A 21,287-nucleotide genomic window follows, 5' to 3' on the forward strand; every position below is an offset into this window, starting at 1 on the left:
CCACCAAATTCTTCACACAGACAGCCAACTCAATAATCTATGATACAAAGGGTCAGGTCAAAAGACTACAGACTATCCGCATATTCAGTGATTATCAAGCACAAATATGCACTGATGCCACCATCCTGACAGCCCTTTCCAGAAAGCTTCTGTTGAAGGGCTTTGGCATCTGCTTTCTTAAACAAAACAGCATTTCTTACGACAAGCCCTAATTTTCTAAGTTTAGACATAAGCCATAAGCAATACACAAAGGACTGACACTGCGTTTCTCAGTATTTCATAAATTATGGTGGTGGATGATTAGGTCAAACAACTTGTCATTAAATAGTCTCATGGCCACAAAAACCTATTAATATCAAATCAATGAGGAAAAAAATCACTGCACAAGAATTCTAAACCTACCACTAGCGCTATGATATTGAGACATCATTCAACATAGCTGCACTTCAGTTTCTTCCCCCACAAAATGGAGTATCAGGCTTGTGAAGCTCAAATGAGAAGATGTATTAAAGTGTTTCATAAACTGTAATGAGCTATACAAATGAAGAGTAATATTACTGCATAAAACTGTATAGAGATGCCTATTAATCTATGCAAAATATGATATATTTAGAGTCTTTGGATCATAAAGTACACTCTAACCAACATTTTGGTTAAACCTCAAACCTGACAAAAGCTGAATTTTTACCAGATCATTTTTGAACTCCAGTTCCTTGTCCAGATCTATGTAGGAGAATTTTGAAAGTGAAGCCTCCAGATTGAGAGACTTATTCAGTTCTTCATCAGTAGTCTTGGCACAGAGGCTCTGTTCCACATTTTCATGGTCTGGTTCATTGTCCATGTTTACTTTTAATAACTGTATTCGGTCAATCCAAGCAAGTTTTTGTTTGTTTTGTTCTGTTTTTTGGGCTTAGATCATGATGAACTGAATGATGATCTCTTTTCAAAAAAGAAAAAATATTTATCATTTAGATTTCCTCAACTGGACATTCCAAAGACTTACTGGGTCAGACTTCTGTGGAAACTGATTCTTCACTCAATCATCTGACTACAGGCAAACAGAAATCAATCCTAGGGTATGGGTTATGATATGCAGGGAGGGTTTCTATGGCAGCACAAAGGAGGAACATCTGACTCAGGAGTCTAGGAAGTGGTCCACCACCCGAAATCCTAAGTCTGGTGATAGTGACAGACTTGGGGCAAGCTCAGCCACTAGACCTGGTACCAACTAGATTTATGTACCTAAGAACAAGAGGGTAACTGGTGCCAAAAGCTGCAATTAACCCCTCTTCACACTCCCAAACCTGAGCATATCTCCAGTTCTCCTTGAAGATAAGCATATAGTCCAGTTTTGTCACTGTCATCCATACAGGGCCATAGACCTCTAAGGGAACTTAGTGCAGACACAGAGGGCACAGAATGGATAGCTAGCCACTTAACAGGACACTAGCAAATCTAAAGGTTCGGATCTATTAGGGGAGACAACAATGATGCCAGGATAAAATAATTCCACAGGGCTTCCCTGGTGGCGCAGTGGTTGAGAGTCCTCCTGCCAATGCAGGGGACACAGGTTCGTGCCCCGGTCCGGGAAGATCCCACATGCCACAAAGCGGCTGGGCCCGTGAGCCATGGCCGCTGAGCCTGCGTGTCCGGAGCCTGTGCTCCGCAACGGAAGAGGCCACGACAGTGAGAGGCCCGCGTACCGCCAAAAAAAAAATTCCACAGCTGACTAGAGAGTTCTAGAAAGAAGGCTAGTTAAAGACAGACATTTTCAGGGAAAACTGAAATACTAAAGAAATGTATGCAATTTTTTGGTATTTTTCACAGCTCTAAATGATATAATACCATATCAAAAAGAAACAGATAATCTGGTTTACTTTAAAAGCTGTGTAGAAAACAGCTGTCTGCAAAATTTCTAGAAAACTAAAAATATTTTTGGGGAAAAAAATTATAAGTTTAACAATTACATTTGCCCTTAAATGTTTTTAGTTTGTGTTATAATTAGGCTACAAGTAACCAAACTTTAAAAAGTCCATCACTTAGCTCTTCCTGTTTAGAATAAAGAAGCAAACATATGAAAATAGAAACAATGCCATAGTAATGATGATAATAAAAACAAAGGTCATTTTGTTTTCTAGACTAGGTGTTTTCCACAGTACCCAACAAATAGCAGTAATTCTCAGTAGAAAGCTTTTTCAAACTACATACTGCCCACAGAGGGCATAATCACCACCACCACCAAACTTCCCCACCAAACGAACTTCTCTTACTCTTATTCCTTACTGAAGTGAAGGCAGAAAAAAAAGGCTGAGAACCTCCGAGCCACAGAAAGAATTAATTTTTTTAAAGGGAGTTGAGAATTAGTTGTTGTTATTGTTCTTTTTAAAATAACATGCCCAGGGACTTCCCTGGTGGCGCAGAGGTTAAGAATCCACCTGCCAATGCAGGGGACACGGGTTCGAGCCCTGGTCCAGGAAGATCCCACATGCTGCAGAGCAACTAAGCCCATGCACCACAACTACTGAGCCTGTGTTCTAGAGCCCACGAGCCACAACTACTGAGCCCGTGCACCACAACTGCTGAAGCCCATGAGCTCTGGGCCTGTGCTTCACAACAAGAGAAGCCACCACAATGAGAAGCACGTGCACCGCAATGAAGAGTAGCCCCCGCTCACCACAACTAGAGAAAGCCCACGTGCAACGAAGGCCCAACACAGCCTAAAATAAATAAATTTATTTTAAAAAAAAAAACATGCACTCATGATACAATCTGAGTGTGGGAAGAGTGCCTGCTCACATTTGTATGCTGGTGAGTTTAAGGAACATTTAAAAAAAATAATAATAAGTTAAAAAATAAAATAACATGCCCAAAACTCATTAACAATTTTATCTGGTTATGGTCATTTTTTTAGTACACTTAAAATGAATTTCACTTCCTTCAATATTTCTTTTTATCATATTTTAAAAAATGAATATCTACTATGCATAAGAAAGACATGCAGACTCATGAAGACTGATTTTTCAAGAGCTGAAACCAACTTTTCTAGCTAGTACATTTGGTACATTACCAAACAGACTAATTCCTTTCACATGTTGCAGAAGATAGACTCTAACGCTCTGTCCTACAAACACATGCTATCAACTACATTCCTAGAAGACATAACTGAGGGCACTCTGTAACTGGCAACATTTAAAAGCATCTTTCCAATCTCGGGTACTAAATGTACTTCTCCTTTTGCAATGAGCCAAAGGCAGGAGCAATATTAGCGTTTACAAGCCCTTCTTCAAAGAAGACTGCATTGGCTCATGACAAATTACTTCTTAAAAAAGTTCACTCTTATTTGTACCACTTAGCAAAAATGATTTCAATTAGTCAAGGAATGTTTGCAAGCATGCACAAATTCACATTCAGTGTTTCCTGAGTACAGTTAAGTTTTATTCTTACACATTTTTTTAAATAGTGGAAAAGACCACATAACAAGAACAAAAACTTTAAATGATTCAATAACCTAAAATGTTTCATTCTTCACATTTGTGTCCCCAAAATAACTCAGAAAGGAAAACAATTTTTTCCTGGTTCTTTTTAAATCTTCTATCTGGAGTTAATGAAAGGTTCTCAGAACAGCTCAGCATCTGTGAACACCAATACTGCACTGAAGAAGTTTCAAGAAATCAAGCATTCTCTGAAAAAATAACATCATCCTGCCACGCTACCCTACTTCATTTCCAACCTTCACTTCACCGAGCTCCTGTTAGTGTGATGTGGCGGCAAACTGGAAAGAACATAAACCAAAGAGTCCATTAAAACCATATTTGAATCGGGGTTTACCAATTCCTATCTATGACCTTGGTCAATTTGTCTACCCTTTCTGAGCCCCTCTATTTCTACATCTGTAAGATGAAATATTGTGGCCATTTGTGCTGTTTGCCCAGAGCATCACCTCCTGTTCTGGGAAAGCCTCCTTCAAACCATGTGGTTCTTGTAGAGGCTGCCAATCAAAAAGCCCCTGGTAACAGAGATTGCACAATATAGCCAGGGTCCTTCACCAGGATTCACTAAAATGGAACTGGTAAGGAAGAGCCATTTCCACTGTTCTTTAAACAATGCATAATAAGGCTGAGCAATATTCCCCACCCTCCACCCCATCCTGTTCTGCAGAAAAGGAGGTCATTTATTCAACACATATCAACTAAACATCTACTATGCATCTGTCACTGGAGATCTGCCTCTATCAACAGAATTTATACTCTAGGTACAAATTCTCTAGCAAGAATGAAAGCAATCTATAAACAGAAGCGGAGACGAGGAGGAACGAGTGTCCTGCTATCATTCAGGCTCCAGGTTCCAGTGTTTTATGATGTTAGCTCCAGCCACAGCTTTCTGGCATTTTGGCTACATAAGCCAACACACTCTCCCAATTTTTCTTTTTTTCGGCGGGGGGGTGGGGAGGGGAGGTGGGGGTCACTTACAATTGAGAGTCCTGACTCTTAGGAATGCAACTACCTATTTGGCAGAGTTACTGTTAAGAATAAATGATATAATGACTGTAAAGCACTTAGAATAATGCCTGGACACAGTTTAGGTTTTCAAGAAATTTAAAAGTTCCTCAAGATTTCCAAATTCTTCTAAAGTTAAAGACCCTGAAACAAGAATGTGTTAGAATGTGACCTATATTAGGCCAGGTAAATGAGGAACTCTTCCACCAGTTTTTTTAACCTTGGCAGACATTCCCAACTGTTCTCAAGTTCCAGGATCCTATTTATTCACTGACAATCTCTTCCTCCCAAAAGTGTTATATGAGACAGTTTTCAAATTACACTGAAATCAAATCAAGTTTGTCTTTTTTTAAATATACTATATCCCCCAAAAGATATCACAAAATCATGATATGAAAGCAATTTTACACATCAACTTTGTTTCTGGTCCTCCCAATCCAAGTATTTCTCTTCTTCCATTTCTTTGTTTTGTTTTATCTTCTCGTGGTTTGTTTTGTGAAGAAAAATATAATACAGAATTAACTTCTATTTGTTTTCTATTATCTTTCTCTGGTAAATGGACTCTTTTTTAACAGCTCCCCAATGCCTACAGGATAAAATTCCAAATTCTAAGCCATTCCAGGCAGAATAACAGCTCCTTTATGACTAAACTTATCATTTGTATTCAGAGTCCTTCAGGAATAACTTCGAGGACTTCCCTGGTGGCTCAGTGGTTGAGAATCCACCTGCCAATGCAAGGGACACACACAACTACTGAGCCTGCGCTCTAGAACCCGCGTGCCACAACTACTGAAGCCTGTGCACCTAGAGCCCGTGCTCCGCAAGAGAAGCCACCGTGATGAGAAGCCCACGCACCGCAACCAAGAGCAGCCCCCACTCGCGGCAACTAGAGAAAGCCCGCACGCAGCAACGAAGACACAGCACAGCCCAAAAAAAAGAATAGCTACCACTTTCCCTCCATGTCTGCTCACACTAATTCACCTTCCCTTTCCTTTTCCTTCCATTTATCTAAATCCCTTCTTTCCATCCTTCCTTCTGGGAACCTTCCTTCCCTAAACACCCTCTGAATCCAGAATACATGTCTTCTTTTGAACAGCAGCTTGGCACTTTCCTTATATTGATTCATTAGTTAACTTACCATGTGACTACTTCTTTTCTCCCCAGCTGCACAACAGAAATGGGGCCAGGTGTTTTTGTATACTCCACATCACTGGGCTCACTGACTTGCATAGCTAGGCAGACATTCAATAAATATCTGCTGATCAACACAAGAATTGGAATGTAAGAATAACACCTGTGTTGCAAATTAAATATACCAGTTTTTTGTTTTTTGGGTTTTTTTGTTTTTGCGGTACGTGGGCCTCTCACTGTTGTGGCCTCTCCCGTTGCAGAGCACAGGCTCCAGACGCGCAGGCTCAGCGGCCATGGCTCACGGGCCCAGCCGCTCCGTGGCATGTGGGATCTTCCCAGACTGAGGCACGAACCCGTGTCCCCTGCATCAGCAGGCGGACTCTCAACCACTGTGCCACCAGGGAAGGCCTAAATATACCAGTTTTATTACCTGTAATTGTTAAGCTTCAGATGATATTATTTGACTTATAGCATGCAGGAATCTATGCCATAATAAACCAAGTTATAATTGAGTTCTACCTTTATGTAATGAGGCCTGTCAACTACAGACGATCATCTTCATCCTTCAGATAGCAGCTAAAACTCTGCTTCCTCAAAAAAGCTTCTTTTTGTCCTGCTCAACTAAACTAGGTTCCTGGTTAATAAGCACCTATAACATTGTTCTCCTTTTATCACACTTACCACATTGCAATCATTTTTCCATGTCTGAACCTCCATTCCCTTCCCTCAACTGGAATGTAGGTTCCAGGAAAATGAAGACCATATCTGCCTTTTTTCATCACTGTATTCCCAGTGCCTAATTACATAGTAGCTATTCACCCCACCAATCCATCCACCTAACCACCTCCCCCCCACCCTCCCTCCCTAGGTAAGCGGCCAAGCAACACTGCATCACTGGCTTCCAGAGCCTTAAACAGCAGTTCTGGTCATTCAAAATAAGATATGGCTAGTCATTCTGCCCACAAAAGCCTCCCACCTTGCAAGTTCCCCTCTTTGCATCTAAGTGAGTTTTTTTTAATCCCTAACATTGATTTTTTTAAATGATCATTTCGCTCATGTATGACATGACACAAACTCCAGAATTTCAAATATTTTGTTTTTTTACATTAATTCAGCCTATAGGCCAAGATGAAAACAGTGAAAATGTATCATAAGTTCATTCAATTTATAGGAATTCAACCATTATCTACGGCAAATGGAAAGAGAAGAAAAGAAATGATTCACACAGAGCCAGGGACTCTGCATACCGCTCCACTCAATAACTACAAGCTTCAGAGTATGCATGGGGGGAGGGGGTGGGTATCCACTGGCTTTTTGGTCAGTCTCACTTCTCGCATGCCTCATACACGGCAATCCGTTTCACCTGTTCCAACATCGAGCAAAAACTGGCCGTGCTGAACTTCCTGAGAGATCAGTCTCTAACATGACTCCTTCCCCGGGTACTCAATCTTCAAGGTACTTTTTGAGGGTGCTCAAGTTTCACCCTTACTCATCGACTTCAGAAACAGACCCATCTTTCCTTTGGAAGACCGCTCCTCCTCCACTTCAACCATGTAATTTTGGTGGTGCTGCCAATCAAATACCCTCTCTGCTTGGCCAGAAGAATAAGCACATGACATTCTTGTATCCAATCTGGCCAACCAGTGTCCTTCCCTGAAACTTATAAATATTGGAGGTAGGAGATTTCTCTCTAGGGTGCTTAAGCCTGGATGACATAACACAAAGGCTGTTATACAGAATGAAGATAATTCACACATTAATTCAAAATTCACTTAAGAATAGAACAGTTTGTTCTTACAAATATATACAGATGACACCTGAAGCTGTAGGTTAAGAGAAGATGTTATCTAAACTCTGTGAAAACTATACACAAAAGTTAAACATACTTAAGTTCAAAAGGCCTTACTTTTCATTCACATACATAACTGACATTTGGTGTCACAATGGTTGATATGTCTATGAAAGGGTGGGAAAGAGTTGAAAAATCACCAAGAGGTCCCAATATTCTGGAAGACAGAAAACATCCATCTGCTGACGCTGGTCCAGGTACAAAGGAAATGTATAAAGGATAATCAACATACTATTCCCTTGACCTCTGGAAAAAATTTCCTCACATATGTCTCTTTGACATACGAAGCCAATAGTTCAACCAGAATTTTTTCTCCCATTTATCGTTATTCTGCATTCTATGGAACACACCAGCTACTGACAGAGATTTCAATAGCTACTCTTCTTAAATTTAACCATGAGCAAACCCATATCTTACACAAACATATGTAGGGCCTCCATCCCCATTTATATTAGAGATACTTGAAACACACACCTGATACTTAATTTATCTCCTAATCGCAGACATCTGGAGTAAAGTTGGCACCACAAGTTACCGACCACGTTTGGCTTGTTTGCTGTGGGTGGGGGAGTATGGTAGAGGACACAGCCTTCCTGACCATTCTAGTATCAATCTAACATTAGCAGGGTATGAAGGAGGCACGCCTGTTTGGAGAAGGCTCCCCAGCAGTTCCTGACCACCCGTAGCCATGAAACCTTTCTCACGGATACTACTTCATCCCACCTTCCGTCCTTTGAAACACACCCAAACATTTTAGGCAGCTCTGTTTCCATCTGCCCCACCACTCCTTCCCCAAGTACCGCACTTGGAGAACTAACCAGGACACAGGAATGGCCTCGAACATCAGAGACCCACGTGTCCCCTGCTGCCCTCACTCTGGGGCACACGTTGCAAGCAAAGAGAAACTGGACCGAGCCTCACAGGGTGCGCACCAATCCTTAGATGGACACCCCATCTAAGCTTCTGCCTCACACTCGGGAAGCACACTTATCCCAGGCCTCGAGGGATGGAGGAGCCTACACCTGCGCCCCAGACCCCAAAGGCGGGCTACACACCTGTTCCGCTGCGGGAGGGAAGTGATTACCGGCCGCCAAGGCTCACAATCTGGAGAAGCGGGTGCACCTGCACCTCAGCTTCACATTCTTTGGAACCAACAAGTGGAAACTGCCTAACCCAAGTTCCAGGCCAAACACAGGACACTCTCCTCCGCCCCAGAGTCAACCCCGCCCGGACGGTGGGCCCTGGTCCTGTTAGCCCATCAGGGGCCGCTCGGTCAGCCACTCCAAGGCCGCCCCGCTGTCGCGCGGGGGAAAGGGCCGAGGCTCAAGGTCCCGGCACGCGTTCTCCTCCCGCCCCGGGTACAGCCCCCCACCACTGCCCCCACCCCGTTGGCCCGCTCTCCGGAGATTCGTTACCTGAGCTCTCAGCCTTTCCAGCCCAGGATGCCCAGCCCGCGTGACCCGCCCCCTGCTCTAGCCCCACGCACGCGCAGTATCTACCCGGTGGCCATGCTTCCGCTTTCCTCTTCTCACCCGGGTCTCTCCTGGGCGGTCCGCCCCTCTACACCACGCCCCCATTTAAAGGGCCAGAGATACACTGTCTCACCCCAGGGACTTCTGGCGTGATTAACATCGTTACGAACCGGAGAGTGGAAACGTCAGAGGAGGAGAGTAGACCAATAAATAGTAGTCCGTTAGATGAGAAGAGAAACCCTCCTCCAGCCCTATGTCAGTGAATTTATCTAGCATTTAAGAAAGTGAACCTATCTTCAGCCAGCCCAGAAAGGGTAGCTGATTCCCAACCAGTAACTTTTAATTTTAATCTTTTTAAATACGAATATAGAATTACCAGCTTTTTATTTTGCCAAATAAAGACAATTAGCACACACACACTAGAAATCAACTATTATTTTCTAATTTACCGTCAACATTGCTCCATAAAAATACATCTTAACAGCAAAAGTATAGGAGAGATACGCTCTCAAATAAAGGAGAGATCTTTAAAATGGATAGAACTATGTTTATTTCTCTTATTCCTCCTCAAGAAAGATGAACACTTTCAGGACAGACTGGTTTTTAGAGGCACCACTGTAGATAACGTGGGCCCCAGGACACAGATCTTATGCCTACTGGGGCCTATGGTCAAGAAAATAGAAGGAGGAAGCACACCAGAAAATGTTCCTGGAAGGAGATAGAGAAAATATTCAGTTGGGGAGACATTTATTGAGCGTCAATCCGGTTCACTATACTTCTGGGTCTTTGAAGGACCCAAAGGTGGGTAAGACACAGCCCTGCCCTCCAGGTACTCTAAGAACTCAGTGTACAGACAAAGCTACAGTGCAAGGCAGGCTGTTTTGAGTGCTATAAGAAAGGTATGAGATCATCATTTCAGGATCACACATGAGGGAAAATGGGGAACACTTCAGGGAGGATGTGCTGTCTTATTAGGACGCTGAAGGATTTCAGTAGGCAGAGAGCAGGGAGAATTCCTAGCTGAGGGAACAGTGGGATTAAAGGCATTACAAAGCAAGATTGGAGACAGGCTGCTGGCCTGATGTGGCTCTGACATGGGCAGTGGCTTTCAAATTTTTTGATCATCACTCACAGTAAGAAATACATTTCAGCTATGACCTAGTAACCTAGTGTGTGTGTGTGTGTGTGTGTGTGTGCGCGCGTGCATGTGTGTACACCCTGTGACATTGTCTTTAGTATGTGCAATGCAACTTGGTATTTTCTATTTTTTTTTTTTGATGCTGGTTAAAAAATTGATTTCATGACACTAATACATAGCAACCCATAGCTTGAAAGCACTGGTGTAGAGTGTGTTAGAGGTACAAAAGGCTCAAACCAGATCCAGGAGGGCATTAATGCCAAGCTGGTGGGTCTGATCTTCTGGTAAGAGCCTTTGGAAGTTCTTAAGCAGAGGAGTGGCATAACTGTAGCTGTACTTTAGAACTCTGAAGACCTGTCTTTAGTTCTGAATATCACATTGTTAGAGGAAACTTATTAAACAGGAGCCTGTCTGGAGCAAGGTAAGCAGGCTGGTGAAATCGGAGACCCTGACAGAGAACAGCTGAAAGTGTTAGGCAGAGAGGAAATTGACAGAAGTGGGGGGAGCTGGGTTATGGAGGTCGGAGGTGGGGAAGGTTGCTAACTGACCTTCTTGAAACATCTCTGCTGCAGTTGTAAACTTACTCTGTGTAACTCTAGAAAGTAGATCTGGGACCTGTGGATAGATGTTGTAGGGAAGCAATTCCAACTCACAGTCAGGAGTGTTTTAGCATGGTCCAACTGACATGCTGTCCTTTATAGGGCTGTTTACATTAATTAAAAAAATGAAACTGTTGTATACTTATTATTGAAAACTTGAAAGAATCAGGAAATATAAAAAGTAAAGCATAAATTACCCACATTTCAGGAAAAAAAGCACTCATGGTTTTGACTTATTTTCCTTGGGTCTTTTACTCTGCATATTTATATTTTTTATATAATAGAACTATATAGAAAATATAGTACTGTACCCTGCTTTTTATTTTTTCCTCAATGTTATATATTTTTGGTTTTTTTTTTAATTTTATAGAAATACAGTTGATTTACAATGTTGTGTTAATTTCTGGTGTACAGCAAAGTGATTCAGTTATATATGTATTCTTTTTCATACTCTTTTCCATTATGGTTTATCACAGGATATTGAATATAGTTCCCTGTGCTATACAGCAGGACCTTGTTGTTTATCCATTCTGTATATAGTAGTTTGAGTCTGCTAATCCCAAACTCCCAATCCTTCCCTTCCCCACGGCAACTACAAGTCTGTTCTCTATGTCTGTGAGTTTGTTTTTGTTTCATAGATATGTTCATTTGTGTCATATTTTAGATTATACTTATAAGTGATATCATATGGTATTTGTCTTTCCCTTTCTGACTTACTTCGCTTAGTATAATAGTCTCTAGGTCCATACGTGTTGCTGCAAATGGCATTATTTCTCAATGTTAGATCTTGAAAATTATATACTGTTATTCAAATTGTTCACAAATATTTGTAATGTCTACATAATTGTTGATAATATAGTTGATGTCATTATTTTTGGACATTAGGAGGGTTCCTATTTTTCACTGTTAACAGGAACAGGGCCATGAATATCTTTATACAGAAATCTTTGCCCACATTTCAAAATTATTCCCCTAGGATAAAAACCTGTAAGTGAAATTACTGATTCAAATGCTTTGAAAGCTCTTAAGTCTGTGAATACCTACTGCCAAATTGCTTTCCAGAAAATTCAGGCCAGTTTTCATTCTCGCCAAAAGTGTTCAAGGGTGCCCATCACACATACCCACCAGCATTTATTTTATCCTTTTAAAAAGCTTTGCCAGTTTGATAGTGGAAGTGGCTCTAATTTTAATTTGTATTGGATTACTAGTGGGGTGGAATCTCTTTATGAATTTATTAACCCTTTATAGTTATTCTGGGAATGCAATTTCACTGCCTCTGTTTGGATTTGTGATTGGCAAATAGCACTAAGTGAATTGTTGCAGACGTATGAGAAAAAAAACACAAAGGGACTTAAAAAACAAATGATGTGGTCACACCAAGTTATAGCCAAATTATATTATGGTGTACCATACAAACAAAGGTTAGTGGGAGAACTGAGTCATCACAAAGTATTTGGTTAAACAGGTCTGTGCTATTGCAGTCAGTAAAATATTTATGTTGTGAGGAGCAATTTGGTTTCAGCAAAACACCATTCCTTATATTAAGTCAACATTGTAAATTTTAATTTCCCCATTTGGTAGTTCTGTTTGTATTTACTTTATAAATTTGTTTTGGATTTATAGATGCATAAAATTTATAAAAATGAATCTTTTCCTTAGTTTTGTGTTTACATATATACACATATACATATATGTGTATGCAACATCATAAAAAATAATTTAAGCCAACTCTAGAGATCCATGAGACTCTTTTTCCCTTACAAGGAACCTGAACATTATTTAAGTTTGAGAAACATTGGTATTAGAGTTTTCTTAAAATTTCATTTGTCATTATGTAAATATAGGCATTGGGATTTTTAAAAAAGAAGAAAAAGGTAAAAGTGGTGTCAGCTTATATATTGGATTTTTCTACACAGAATATTGTTATGATTTGCTTGCCTTTGGAAAGAGCACCAAAAGCTATACTATGTTTAGGGTTCAGAGAGTATGTTTTGGCTTAAAATGTACCATTCGTCAAAGTTAACTTTGCACAGGTCATTAAGACCTAGACAGAAGAATTTTGGGCTTTATTAAACTTGTCTTTTTAAGTAAGACAAAGCAATTGAGCAGTTAGCAATTAAAATGGAACCTCTGTGAAGTGGTCTTAAGAGAAATTAAACCCATGAGAAAAAGGCCCCACATGCAATGTAGGAGCCTTGGGGCGTGGGAATCAGTGAGGGTGGGCCGACGGCCAGGAGCTAGAAGGGCAGCACCACTGAAGGAATGCTGCAGAAGGATGATGTCCTGATACCCAACACAACTCTTCCAGCTTTCCCCAAGGCAGGAGGGATGGAGAGCATGGTCCAAACATTGCTATTACATTGTATCCAGAGTAAGCCACATTTATCCTGAAGGAAAAAATGTCTGGGGCCTGAGAATGAGAGAAAGAGACTAGGAGGTGAATAGTTGTGCCATTTCTTTCTTTGTTCACAATCACAAAATAAATTGGCCTCTTTTCCTTTTTAAAAAAGGAACCTGATGTACAGGGTTCTTAGTGGGTCAGAGCACCCAAGACAGCTGGAGAGAAGTGAAATTGGTTATCTGTAAGTTACTCAAGCTGGTCCAGATGTCATTCTCAGGTTCCCTCTGCCTGGAATGCTCTTTCCCCAAGGTAACTACATGGCTCACTCCCTCAGCTTCTTTGGGACTTTGTTCAAATGCCACTGTGTCAGTCAGGGCAACAAATGCAAAGCAGATGGGGGTGAAGTACTCTCCTCCATCCAGGACGCAGGGACCAAGGTTCTTCCCATCTGGTGACACTCTTTGTTGAACTCATGGCCTCTAAGTTCTCTGAGGCAGGAAGATGGAAAAGGCTTACTAGCTCTAAACCACCTTGGCCTGAAAATATGCACCACTTCTGCTCTCAGTCCATTGGCCAACAGCAGCCACCTGGCCCTGCTTTACCACAATGGAAGCCAGGAAGTGTAGGGGAATACTCAGGATATCTGGGAAGCACATGTGACTCTCCCACAGACCACCCCTCTTTCCCCCAGGACTCACTCACCACCCTTTCAGACTTTATTATCTTCCATAGTACTTACCATCCTCCAAAATGCTGTATATTTTATTTATCTCTTAAGTTTCTGCCTTCCCCACTAGTACATAAGCACCATGAGAGTGGAGATTTTCATCTGTTTCATTTATGTTTTTATCCTTAACATCTAGAACAGTACTTGGCATATGGTAAGAGCTCCATAATTTTTTATTAAATAAATGAATGAATTCTGCAATAACAGTTTATATTTGTGTGTGGTGGGGTATCACATACACTGACCTGAGGATGCTTCCCAAGAAATAAAGAGCCCCCCCTTATGCATACACAAGCATGTATTGAGTGCCTACTATGTGCCAGGCACCATGCTTGGTGCCAGAAACACAGGTATGAGAAATACTCCCTGATCCCTAGCTAGGAAGAAACAATTAAAAATGCAATATTTATTAAGACCCATAATAGAAATAAATTATGAGAGCTCAAAAGGCCAAATTCTTCTGAGCTTTAGTGAGAATCAAATTTTATATCCAAGTATTACTAGAATGGCAATGAAAAAAGAATGAGGGTGGGGGACTGGTAGGGGACTCAGGAATCATAAATTGCTCCCCAAAGTCATCAAGGAAATAAGATCTATATTCTCTACCATTTTGTATTCTTGACAAAAGTTTGCCTTTCACTTTTCATTCACCCATTCATCCTAGTGCCTTCGCACATTCTCTTTCCCTTCAGCCCTAGAGTACAGAGCAGCCCATGTGCACTTGGTTGAGAGAAAGATCTCACTATTTAAAAATATCTTTCTGATAAATTCACGATTCCAGAAATGCCATCATTTGAAATCTACTTAGAGTATTTTGTCTTCCAGCCCCACCCCTGCCACTCCTCCTATACTCCTGCAAGCAAATAAGCACGCATTTATCAGTCTTTTGAAGGGAGAAGTGGCATCATGGGAGCCCTGCCGGAACTTAATAGCAAAAAGAGGGTGGAGAGGGAGGTTGGGGGTTGGGATCTGGCGTATAAAGGGGACACTAAGCAGTCCCTGAAGACTTGGACTGGGTATCAGACAAGGGAAAGAGCAAGAAAAGAGCAGATGGGCTCCCCTGGTGGCGCAATGTTTGAGAGTCTGCCTGCCGATTCAGGGGACACAGGTTCGTGCCCCGGTCCGGGAAGATCCCACATGCCGCAGAGCGGCTGGGCCTGGGAGCCATGGCCGCTGAGCCTGCGGGTCCGGAGCCTGTGCTCCCCAATAGGAGAGGCCACAACAGTGAGAGGCCCGTGTACCGCAAAAAAAAAAAAAAAAGCAGAGAAGATGCAGAAACAACGAGGGCATCAAATGCAAATTTCACCTATTTCACCATTTTGCCTGGGGATAGCCTTGCTTACACAAAATGACACATACCTCTGTAACACAGAAAGGGAAGCGTTGGGTTCTGCTGAAAATGAAAGAAAATTCAAAACAATAGTAATGTTCCACTGTGTCAGGCCCCAGACTCCTTCTTTCTCATTTTTCCTCTATGGCGGGGTGGGGGCGGGGGGGGCCTCAATTCCCAAGTCTATCTCCTGGTCCAATTAGTCTGCTCCAACCATCACATCCACCTTCCAACTAGCAAGGAAGAGAAAAGGAAGGAAGAAGGTATGTAAGCTATTTATTGTTTGTGTAACTACTCCAAAAATTAGAGGCCTAAAACAGCAACATATATTATCTAACAGTTTCAGGAATCCAGGCATGGCTTAGCCAGGCCATTTGGCCCAGGGTCTGTCACAAGTCTGCCACCAAGGTGTTGGCTCAGGCTGTGACATCTCAAGCCTCAAATTGGGAAGGATCTGCTTCCAAGCTCACTCACATGGTTATTGGCAGGATTTGCTTCCCTGCAGGCCGTTGGACCAAGGGCCTTAGTTCCTTGTCACATGGGCTTCTCCAAAAGGCCACCCACAACATGGCAACTTGTTTCATCTGAGCAGGCAAGAAGAGACATCAAGAATGTGAGCAAGACAGAAGTCACGGTCTTTTGTAAGCTGATCTTGGAAGTGACTTCCCATCATTTTTTGCTACAGTCTATTTGTTAGAAGCACTAGCTCCAGCCCACACCGAAGGGGAGAGAATTACACAAGAGTGTGACTTCCAGGAAGTGGGATCACTGGCAGCCACTTTAGAAACTGCCAGCAAAGAAGGTTATGCCCACTCCCTTCAGAGACTCTTTCTTAAAATTGACTACATCAGTTCTGCCCACATCTAGCTGCAAGGGAGGCTGGGTAATGTAGTCTCTATTCTGGGTGACTGTCAGCCCAGCTAAAACTTAGGGACTCAGTTCTGAAGAGGAATTACCGGATTCTGGAGAGTTGAAGACTTGGTTGTTCTGTGTGCCAGCCCCAGGCATTGAGGGCAAGGAGGAGAAATATCTTTGGGTAGAGTTGTAGAATCTGAGTTCAAATCCTACCTTTGCTATACCCTATGCTGCGTGAATTATTTAACTTCACGGAGTATCATTGATACTCAGTATCAGACTAAATGAAATGTGAAGCATCTTGCACTTGGTTCGTTCTCAATAATACCTACTGGAACTGTTTCAGAGGTAGCTTAATATCTCAGAAACTTTTAAACCAGACTCTGACACCCAACCAGCTTGCCATGACTCCATGCCTTTCACCTAACCTCTTTGCACACCAGTTTCTTGTTGGTAAAAGGGAGTACAAACACCTGCCCTACCTATCTTATCAGGTTGTTATAAAGATAACGTGTATGAGTGTATCAGAGTTTTTTGTTTTTTGTGTTTTAATTCAAAATGCCATGCAAACTTATCTTGGCATTAGTGGCCACCGGGTGGCAGTGGGAAGAATGGGCTTGGGTTATGGCCCACGGCCGCCAGATGGTGCTGGCCTTCAGCAGATAATACCCTGGCTTTGCTGGGAAACTGCAAGAGAGCCAAAAGTCTCTTGGAGATGGCCAGTGCAACCCCTCATCTACAGATGAGAGAAATAAGACCAGGGGAGGGTGTGGGGAGGATGTCACACAGCAGTGAGTGCTGAAGCCCTGCTTTCCTGACTTTAGTGCGATCAGGGCTAAGGATGGCTCTTCTTTCTACACAGAATGATGCTCTCACTTTCTCTCCACACTTGCACTGGAGACCAAAGTTGTTCACTGTCTTCTTGTTCATGGAATTACCAAATTTTAAAAGCCTGAAAAATGTCCACAAATAGCATCTGTCTCTCTGGCTCTGTAGCACAGTGGTTAAAAACATGATTTTAGCATCAAACAGACCTCAATTTATATCTGTATAGCAGGCTCCTTACTGCAAAGTTAAGATAATTTCTACCTGCTAGGGTCAGTGTGAAGTTAAGTGAGATAAAGCACATGAAAATAAGAGGTAACATTAATTAGTGCACACTCATTTAAGCAGTTTATGTGTATTTAATTCATCTAATTCTCACCATAACCTTAGGTAACTTTTATTATATTCATTTTACAGAGGAAGAAACTGAAGCATAGATAGGTTGTAACTTGCCCACACTCAGAGCTGTAGGTGGAGGAGTCTGGATTTAAACCTGTTTTCAGAGCCCATGCCCTTAACCATATGTATTACTAATTGTTTGGCAGAGAGTAAATGTCCAATAAATAACAGATCTAGATCCACAGGGGCGAAGCTGAAGATTCCAGCTTGAGGGACAAGGGTTTGGAATGCATGGCATGACCATGATGCACCTACACTTTCAGAGTGGAGAGAATAGCACACAGTTGGATGAAAAGTGTTAAGTATCCAAGTTAATAAAACAAAGGTAACTAACAAAAACTTTTCTAAAAAATAAGTGAAGCACAGCAACTGGGCTTTAGACTTTAGAGGCAGAGAGGATAGGATTTGACTTCTGATCCTGCCTCTGGCTAGACCTTAGGCAAGTTGTTTAACATCTTTGAGCATCAGTTCCCTCACCTAAAAATTGAAGCTAAAACTCTACCTTGCAGAATGACTGTGAGTATTAAAGCCACTGTGGTTAAAATGCACATTTTTTAAATGTACACAGTAGAGCAGACATTTGATTATTACAATTCTTATTATTCCACAAATATATATTGAGCAGATTGAAAGGGATTTAAGATGTTAAGATATTGTTCTTTCCCTCAAGGAACTTATATAGGGGAGGTGATGGACGTACATGCCATTTGGTAGAAGGTCTCTTAGGAGAGCTGAAACATGTCGTGGGAATTAGAGGAGGGCAAGGTATTTTTCTAGCAGTGACAATTGGAGAAGGTTTCATGTATATGATATTTAAGATTAGTCTTCAAGGACACAAAGAAGGTGAGAAGAATATTCCATAAACTTTATTAGCAAAGGTAAAGGGGCCAGAAAGAGCCTGTTTGTTTGGGGAATAGTAGGCAGTCCACATTAGAAATGTGAGTCAGGCTTGAGAGTATGGCAGCAGAACAGGAAGGGAATTTCTGGTTAGACTTGGCACGTTAAACATATGCATTTGACCCTGTTCCTAAAATGACAGTAAAGTAATAACATACAAACCCACGAGGACTCCAGGAACAAGAGAAGAGACAATAGCTGATGGAAGATATCCCCCAAAATTTGGAAGATGGAAAGTAGTTAGATGAGTATTAACTGACTAAGTAAAGACAATAAAGCTGCCTGAAAGGCAGGCACGGGGTGAAGAAGCCTTCAAGAAGGAAGCCAGTTTGGTATGAAAACCAAAACAAACAACAAAACAACAACAAAAACCCACCAAACCTAGAAAAGTTTAGAAAATAGAGGCACCAAGTAACTCTGAAGCTAAAAGGATGGAGTTGGGCTGAAAACACAAGGAAGAGCTGAAAGTCTGATTCTTCTCTCCAGTCCTTGTAGCCAGATGACTTTTCCACCCCACCCAGCAAAATACAGGAGGTTCACTCTCTGGAGAGGCCAAAGGAGAGAGACTGTGGACTTGGGGAAGACACCAGGCAAAGCAAATGGAAGAGGTAAGGCACCATACTGAAAACAGGGGGATTAAGTAAAAGTCTCCATTCTTAACTTTTACCTTAAGTAAAAGTCTCCTCCACCTCTTTCCTTGTTAGGCTCCCACAATGCTGGAAGCCTGGCTTACACTCTAGAGGAAAGAGGTTGGGGAAGTGTCTGCTGGGTAAACCGAGATGTGGTCCACCACTCAACCAGCCCAGTGCACACACAAAGATATTTCAATGAGCTCAGGAGAAACAGTCAATTCAAGGAAAAGAAAAAAATTTTAACAGCATTATTTATATCCTCAGAGGGAAAGGAAACTATTGCACCCATGAAACAAGATTGGGTCTATAGAAAAAAGAACCTTCAGAGATAAGAAAGGGCTTTTGGAAATAAAGATAGTTAATTATTTTATTGTATATGTTTGGAAGAAAATATTTTAGAAAATCTCTCAAAAGTAAAACAATAAAAGATTTTTTTAAAATAATAAGAGAAAAAAGACAAGAGCACTAGAGAATTATTCTAAAAGGCTCAATACTAGAACAGGAGTTCCAGAAAGAGGACACTGAGAAAAGTTTGGAACTGATTGCTAAAGAAATCATTTAAAAATTTTCCAGAACGGTATAAAAAATTATATTAATACACATCATTGTAATATTTCAGACATCAGAAATAAAAAGCAGATCCATAAAGCTTCTAGAGAGAAAAATTGGGCCCCATATAAAGGATTGGGGTTCAGAATGTAGCAGACTTCTCAAAAACAATGCTGAATGGGCAGGAGGGATTTTACTGGGGTGATGAAAATTTTCTAAAACTGGTTTGTGGTGATGATTTTTCAACTTGGTATATTTAGTGAAAAATCATTAAACTGTACATTTGAAATGGGTGAATTTTATAAATCCAATAATATATCTCAATAATGTGAAATTTTTCATAAAATAAAAAACTGTGGAATTAATATATAAAGCATTTCAAATACAAAAATGTATAAGCATATTACAAAACAGCTAATTATAAAATCCATGTATAAATGTTAATCATATCATTCAAATAAATTAGGAAGCAAAACAAGAACAAATAAAAGCACTGCTGAATGGAAGCTAGAAGATCATCAAGCAATTTCTTTTCCAAATTCTGAAAGAAAATTATTTTATATCTACATTTCTCTAGCCAGTCTAACTGTTAATAAAACATGAACGAAGTTACTTGCAGACATGCCAAGTTTCAAAAAATGCATCTCTGTCGTACCCAGTCTCATAAAGCTACTAAAGGATATTATGAGGAATAAACCAAGAAGGAAGACATGGGACCCAAGGAAAGAGGAGAATCTAATATGGGAGAAAGACAAAGGATTTTCCAGAAAGATGATGAAGCAGGCCCCAGGATGACAGTTGTACAGCAACCCAGGAGAGCAACCAATCCAGACTAGAGCAGGAAAACCCCATGCCTCAGGCGTGAAGTTTTGAAGAAATTAATGGAATATATGTATGGATAACCTGATTTATTTGAGTATTATAGAGAGAGTTCTAGCCTATAAGAGAGTTTAGGGATGAATTAGCAATAAGTACATAGAAAACTAAGCACAGGGGGAAAAAGAAGTAATTATTAACTTTAGGGGGGAAATGTTATTTTAAAAAAGAAATGTACCAGAATCACACCAAAAAATAAAAATAAATAAAAAAGAAATGTAATCATATATAGTTTATTATGTCAGTCAGCTGTGAGCAATATTTACATAGTCATAATCATGTAAATGCTGAATGTTGATTTAACTAAAAACCCCATGCTTCAACAATATTGAGGGAATGTGGGGCTTTGTGTGTGTGTGTGTGTGTGTGTGTGTGTGTTCAGGGAAAGGACCTGTAAGAAAGATGTATCCTCATCTTCCTACAGAAGTTGTCTTAGTTTGGATTTCCCCTGAGGCAGACCCTGAGACAAGGATTTGCCAGCAAGTCATTTATTTGGAAGTGCTGGGGACACTCATAGAGAAGTGGGAAAGTGACATAGGGAAGGGAAAACAAACAATAAAGAATGAGTGATTAGAACTTACTCCCACGAAAACTCTGGGAAATGGGGCAAAACACAGTCTCAGAATTATTCTGTCTGAGGGGCAGGGAGCTGAGGTATTCATACACCAGTTCCTGAAAGTCACTGGTTGAGGACTGCTGAAGGAAGGGGGGATGGCATAGTCATTTCCTGGAACGTCAGCCTGTACATGTGAGGGCAGAGCCCCAAAGTCTTCAGGTACAGAGATGCAACCCTGGCAGTTAGAAGGGAGGAACGATGCTTCATGGGAAGGTCTAAGGGGCACAGGTGGGACACCAACAGCATCTGAGATAGAAGTCAATTGATAATGTCTAAAATAGAAAACTCTAAAATTACAACATAAGCATTTATTTCCATTAGAAAATCGAGGTAAACACTTGAAGAAATAGCAAGAAATGTTGAAAGCAATTAACTCTGAGAAGTAGAAATCAGAGGTGGGGAGACATGAAGCAGAGAGCAATTTGTTTTATACCTAGTAGGACTATTTGGCTTTTTAAACACTGTATTATGTATTAGTTTAATGAAAATGAAAATTATATTTACCCAAAAGAATGAACAGGCAGTGCAAAGGAAGATGAGGTCATGATCTCAGGG

At 41.1% G+C, this 21,287-nt stretch overlaps 1 protein-coding gene across 2 annotated transcripts in view; it reads right to left on the bottom strand.

The window, feature by feature from the left end:
* VPS8 (VPS8 subunit of CORVET complex) overlaps positions 1–8,994 on the bottom strand; it is a 298,981-nt gene extending 289,987 nt beyond the window's left edge. For both annotated transcript variants that reach the window (XM_027109813.1, XM_027109805.1), the window contains exons 1-2: positions 8,892–8,994; positions 689–939 (exon numbers count right to left, since the gene is read on the bottom strand). In XM_027109813.1, the coding sequence (XP_026965614.1) occupies positions 689–841 (153 nt within the window). In that variant the 5' untranslated portion in view covers positions 842–939; positions 8,892–8,994. The remainder of the gene's footprint in view (positions 1–688; positions 940–8,891) is intronic.
* Positions 8,995–21,287: the final 12,293 nt, after the last annotated feature.

Source organism: Aethalodelphis obliquidens, unplaced genomic scaffold (assembly GCF_003676395.1).
Source record: "Aethalodelphis obliquidens isolate GAN/ISIS:26980383/991018 unplaced genomic scaffold, ASM367639v1 scaffold1, whole genome shotgun sequence".
Classification (NCBI taxonomy): Eukaryota; Metazoa; Chordata; class Mammalia; order Artiodactyla; family Delphinidae; genus Aethalodelphis; species Aethalodelphis obliquidens.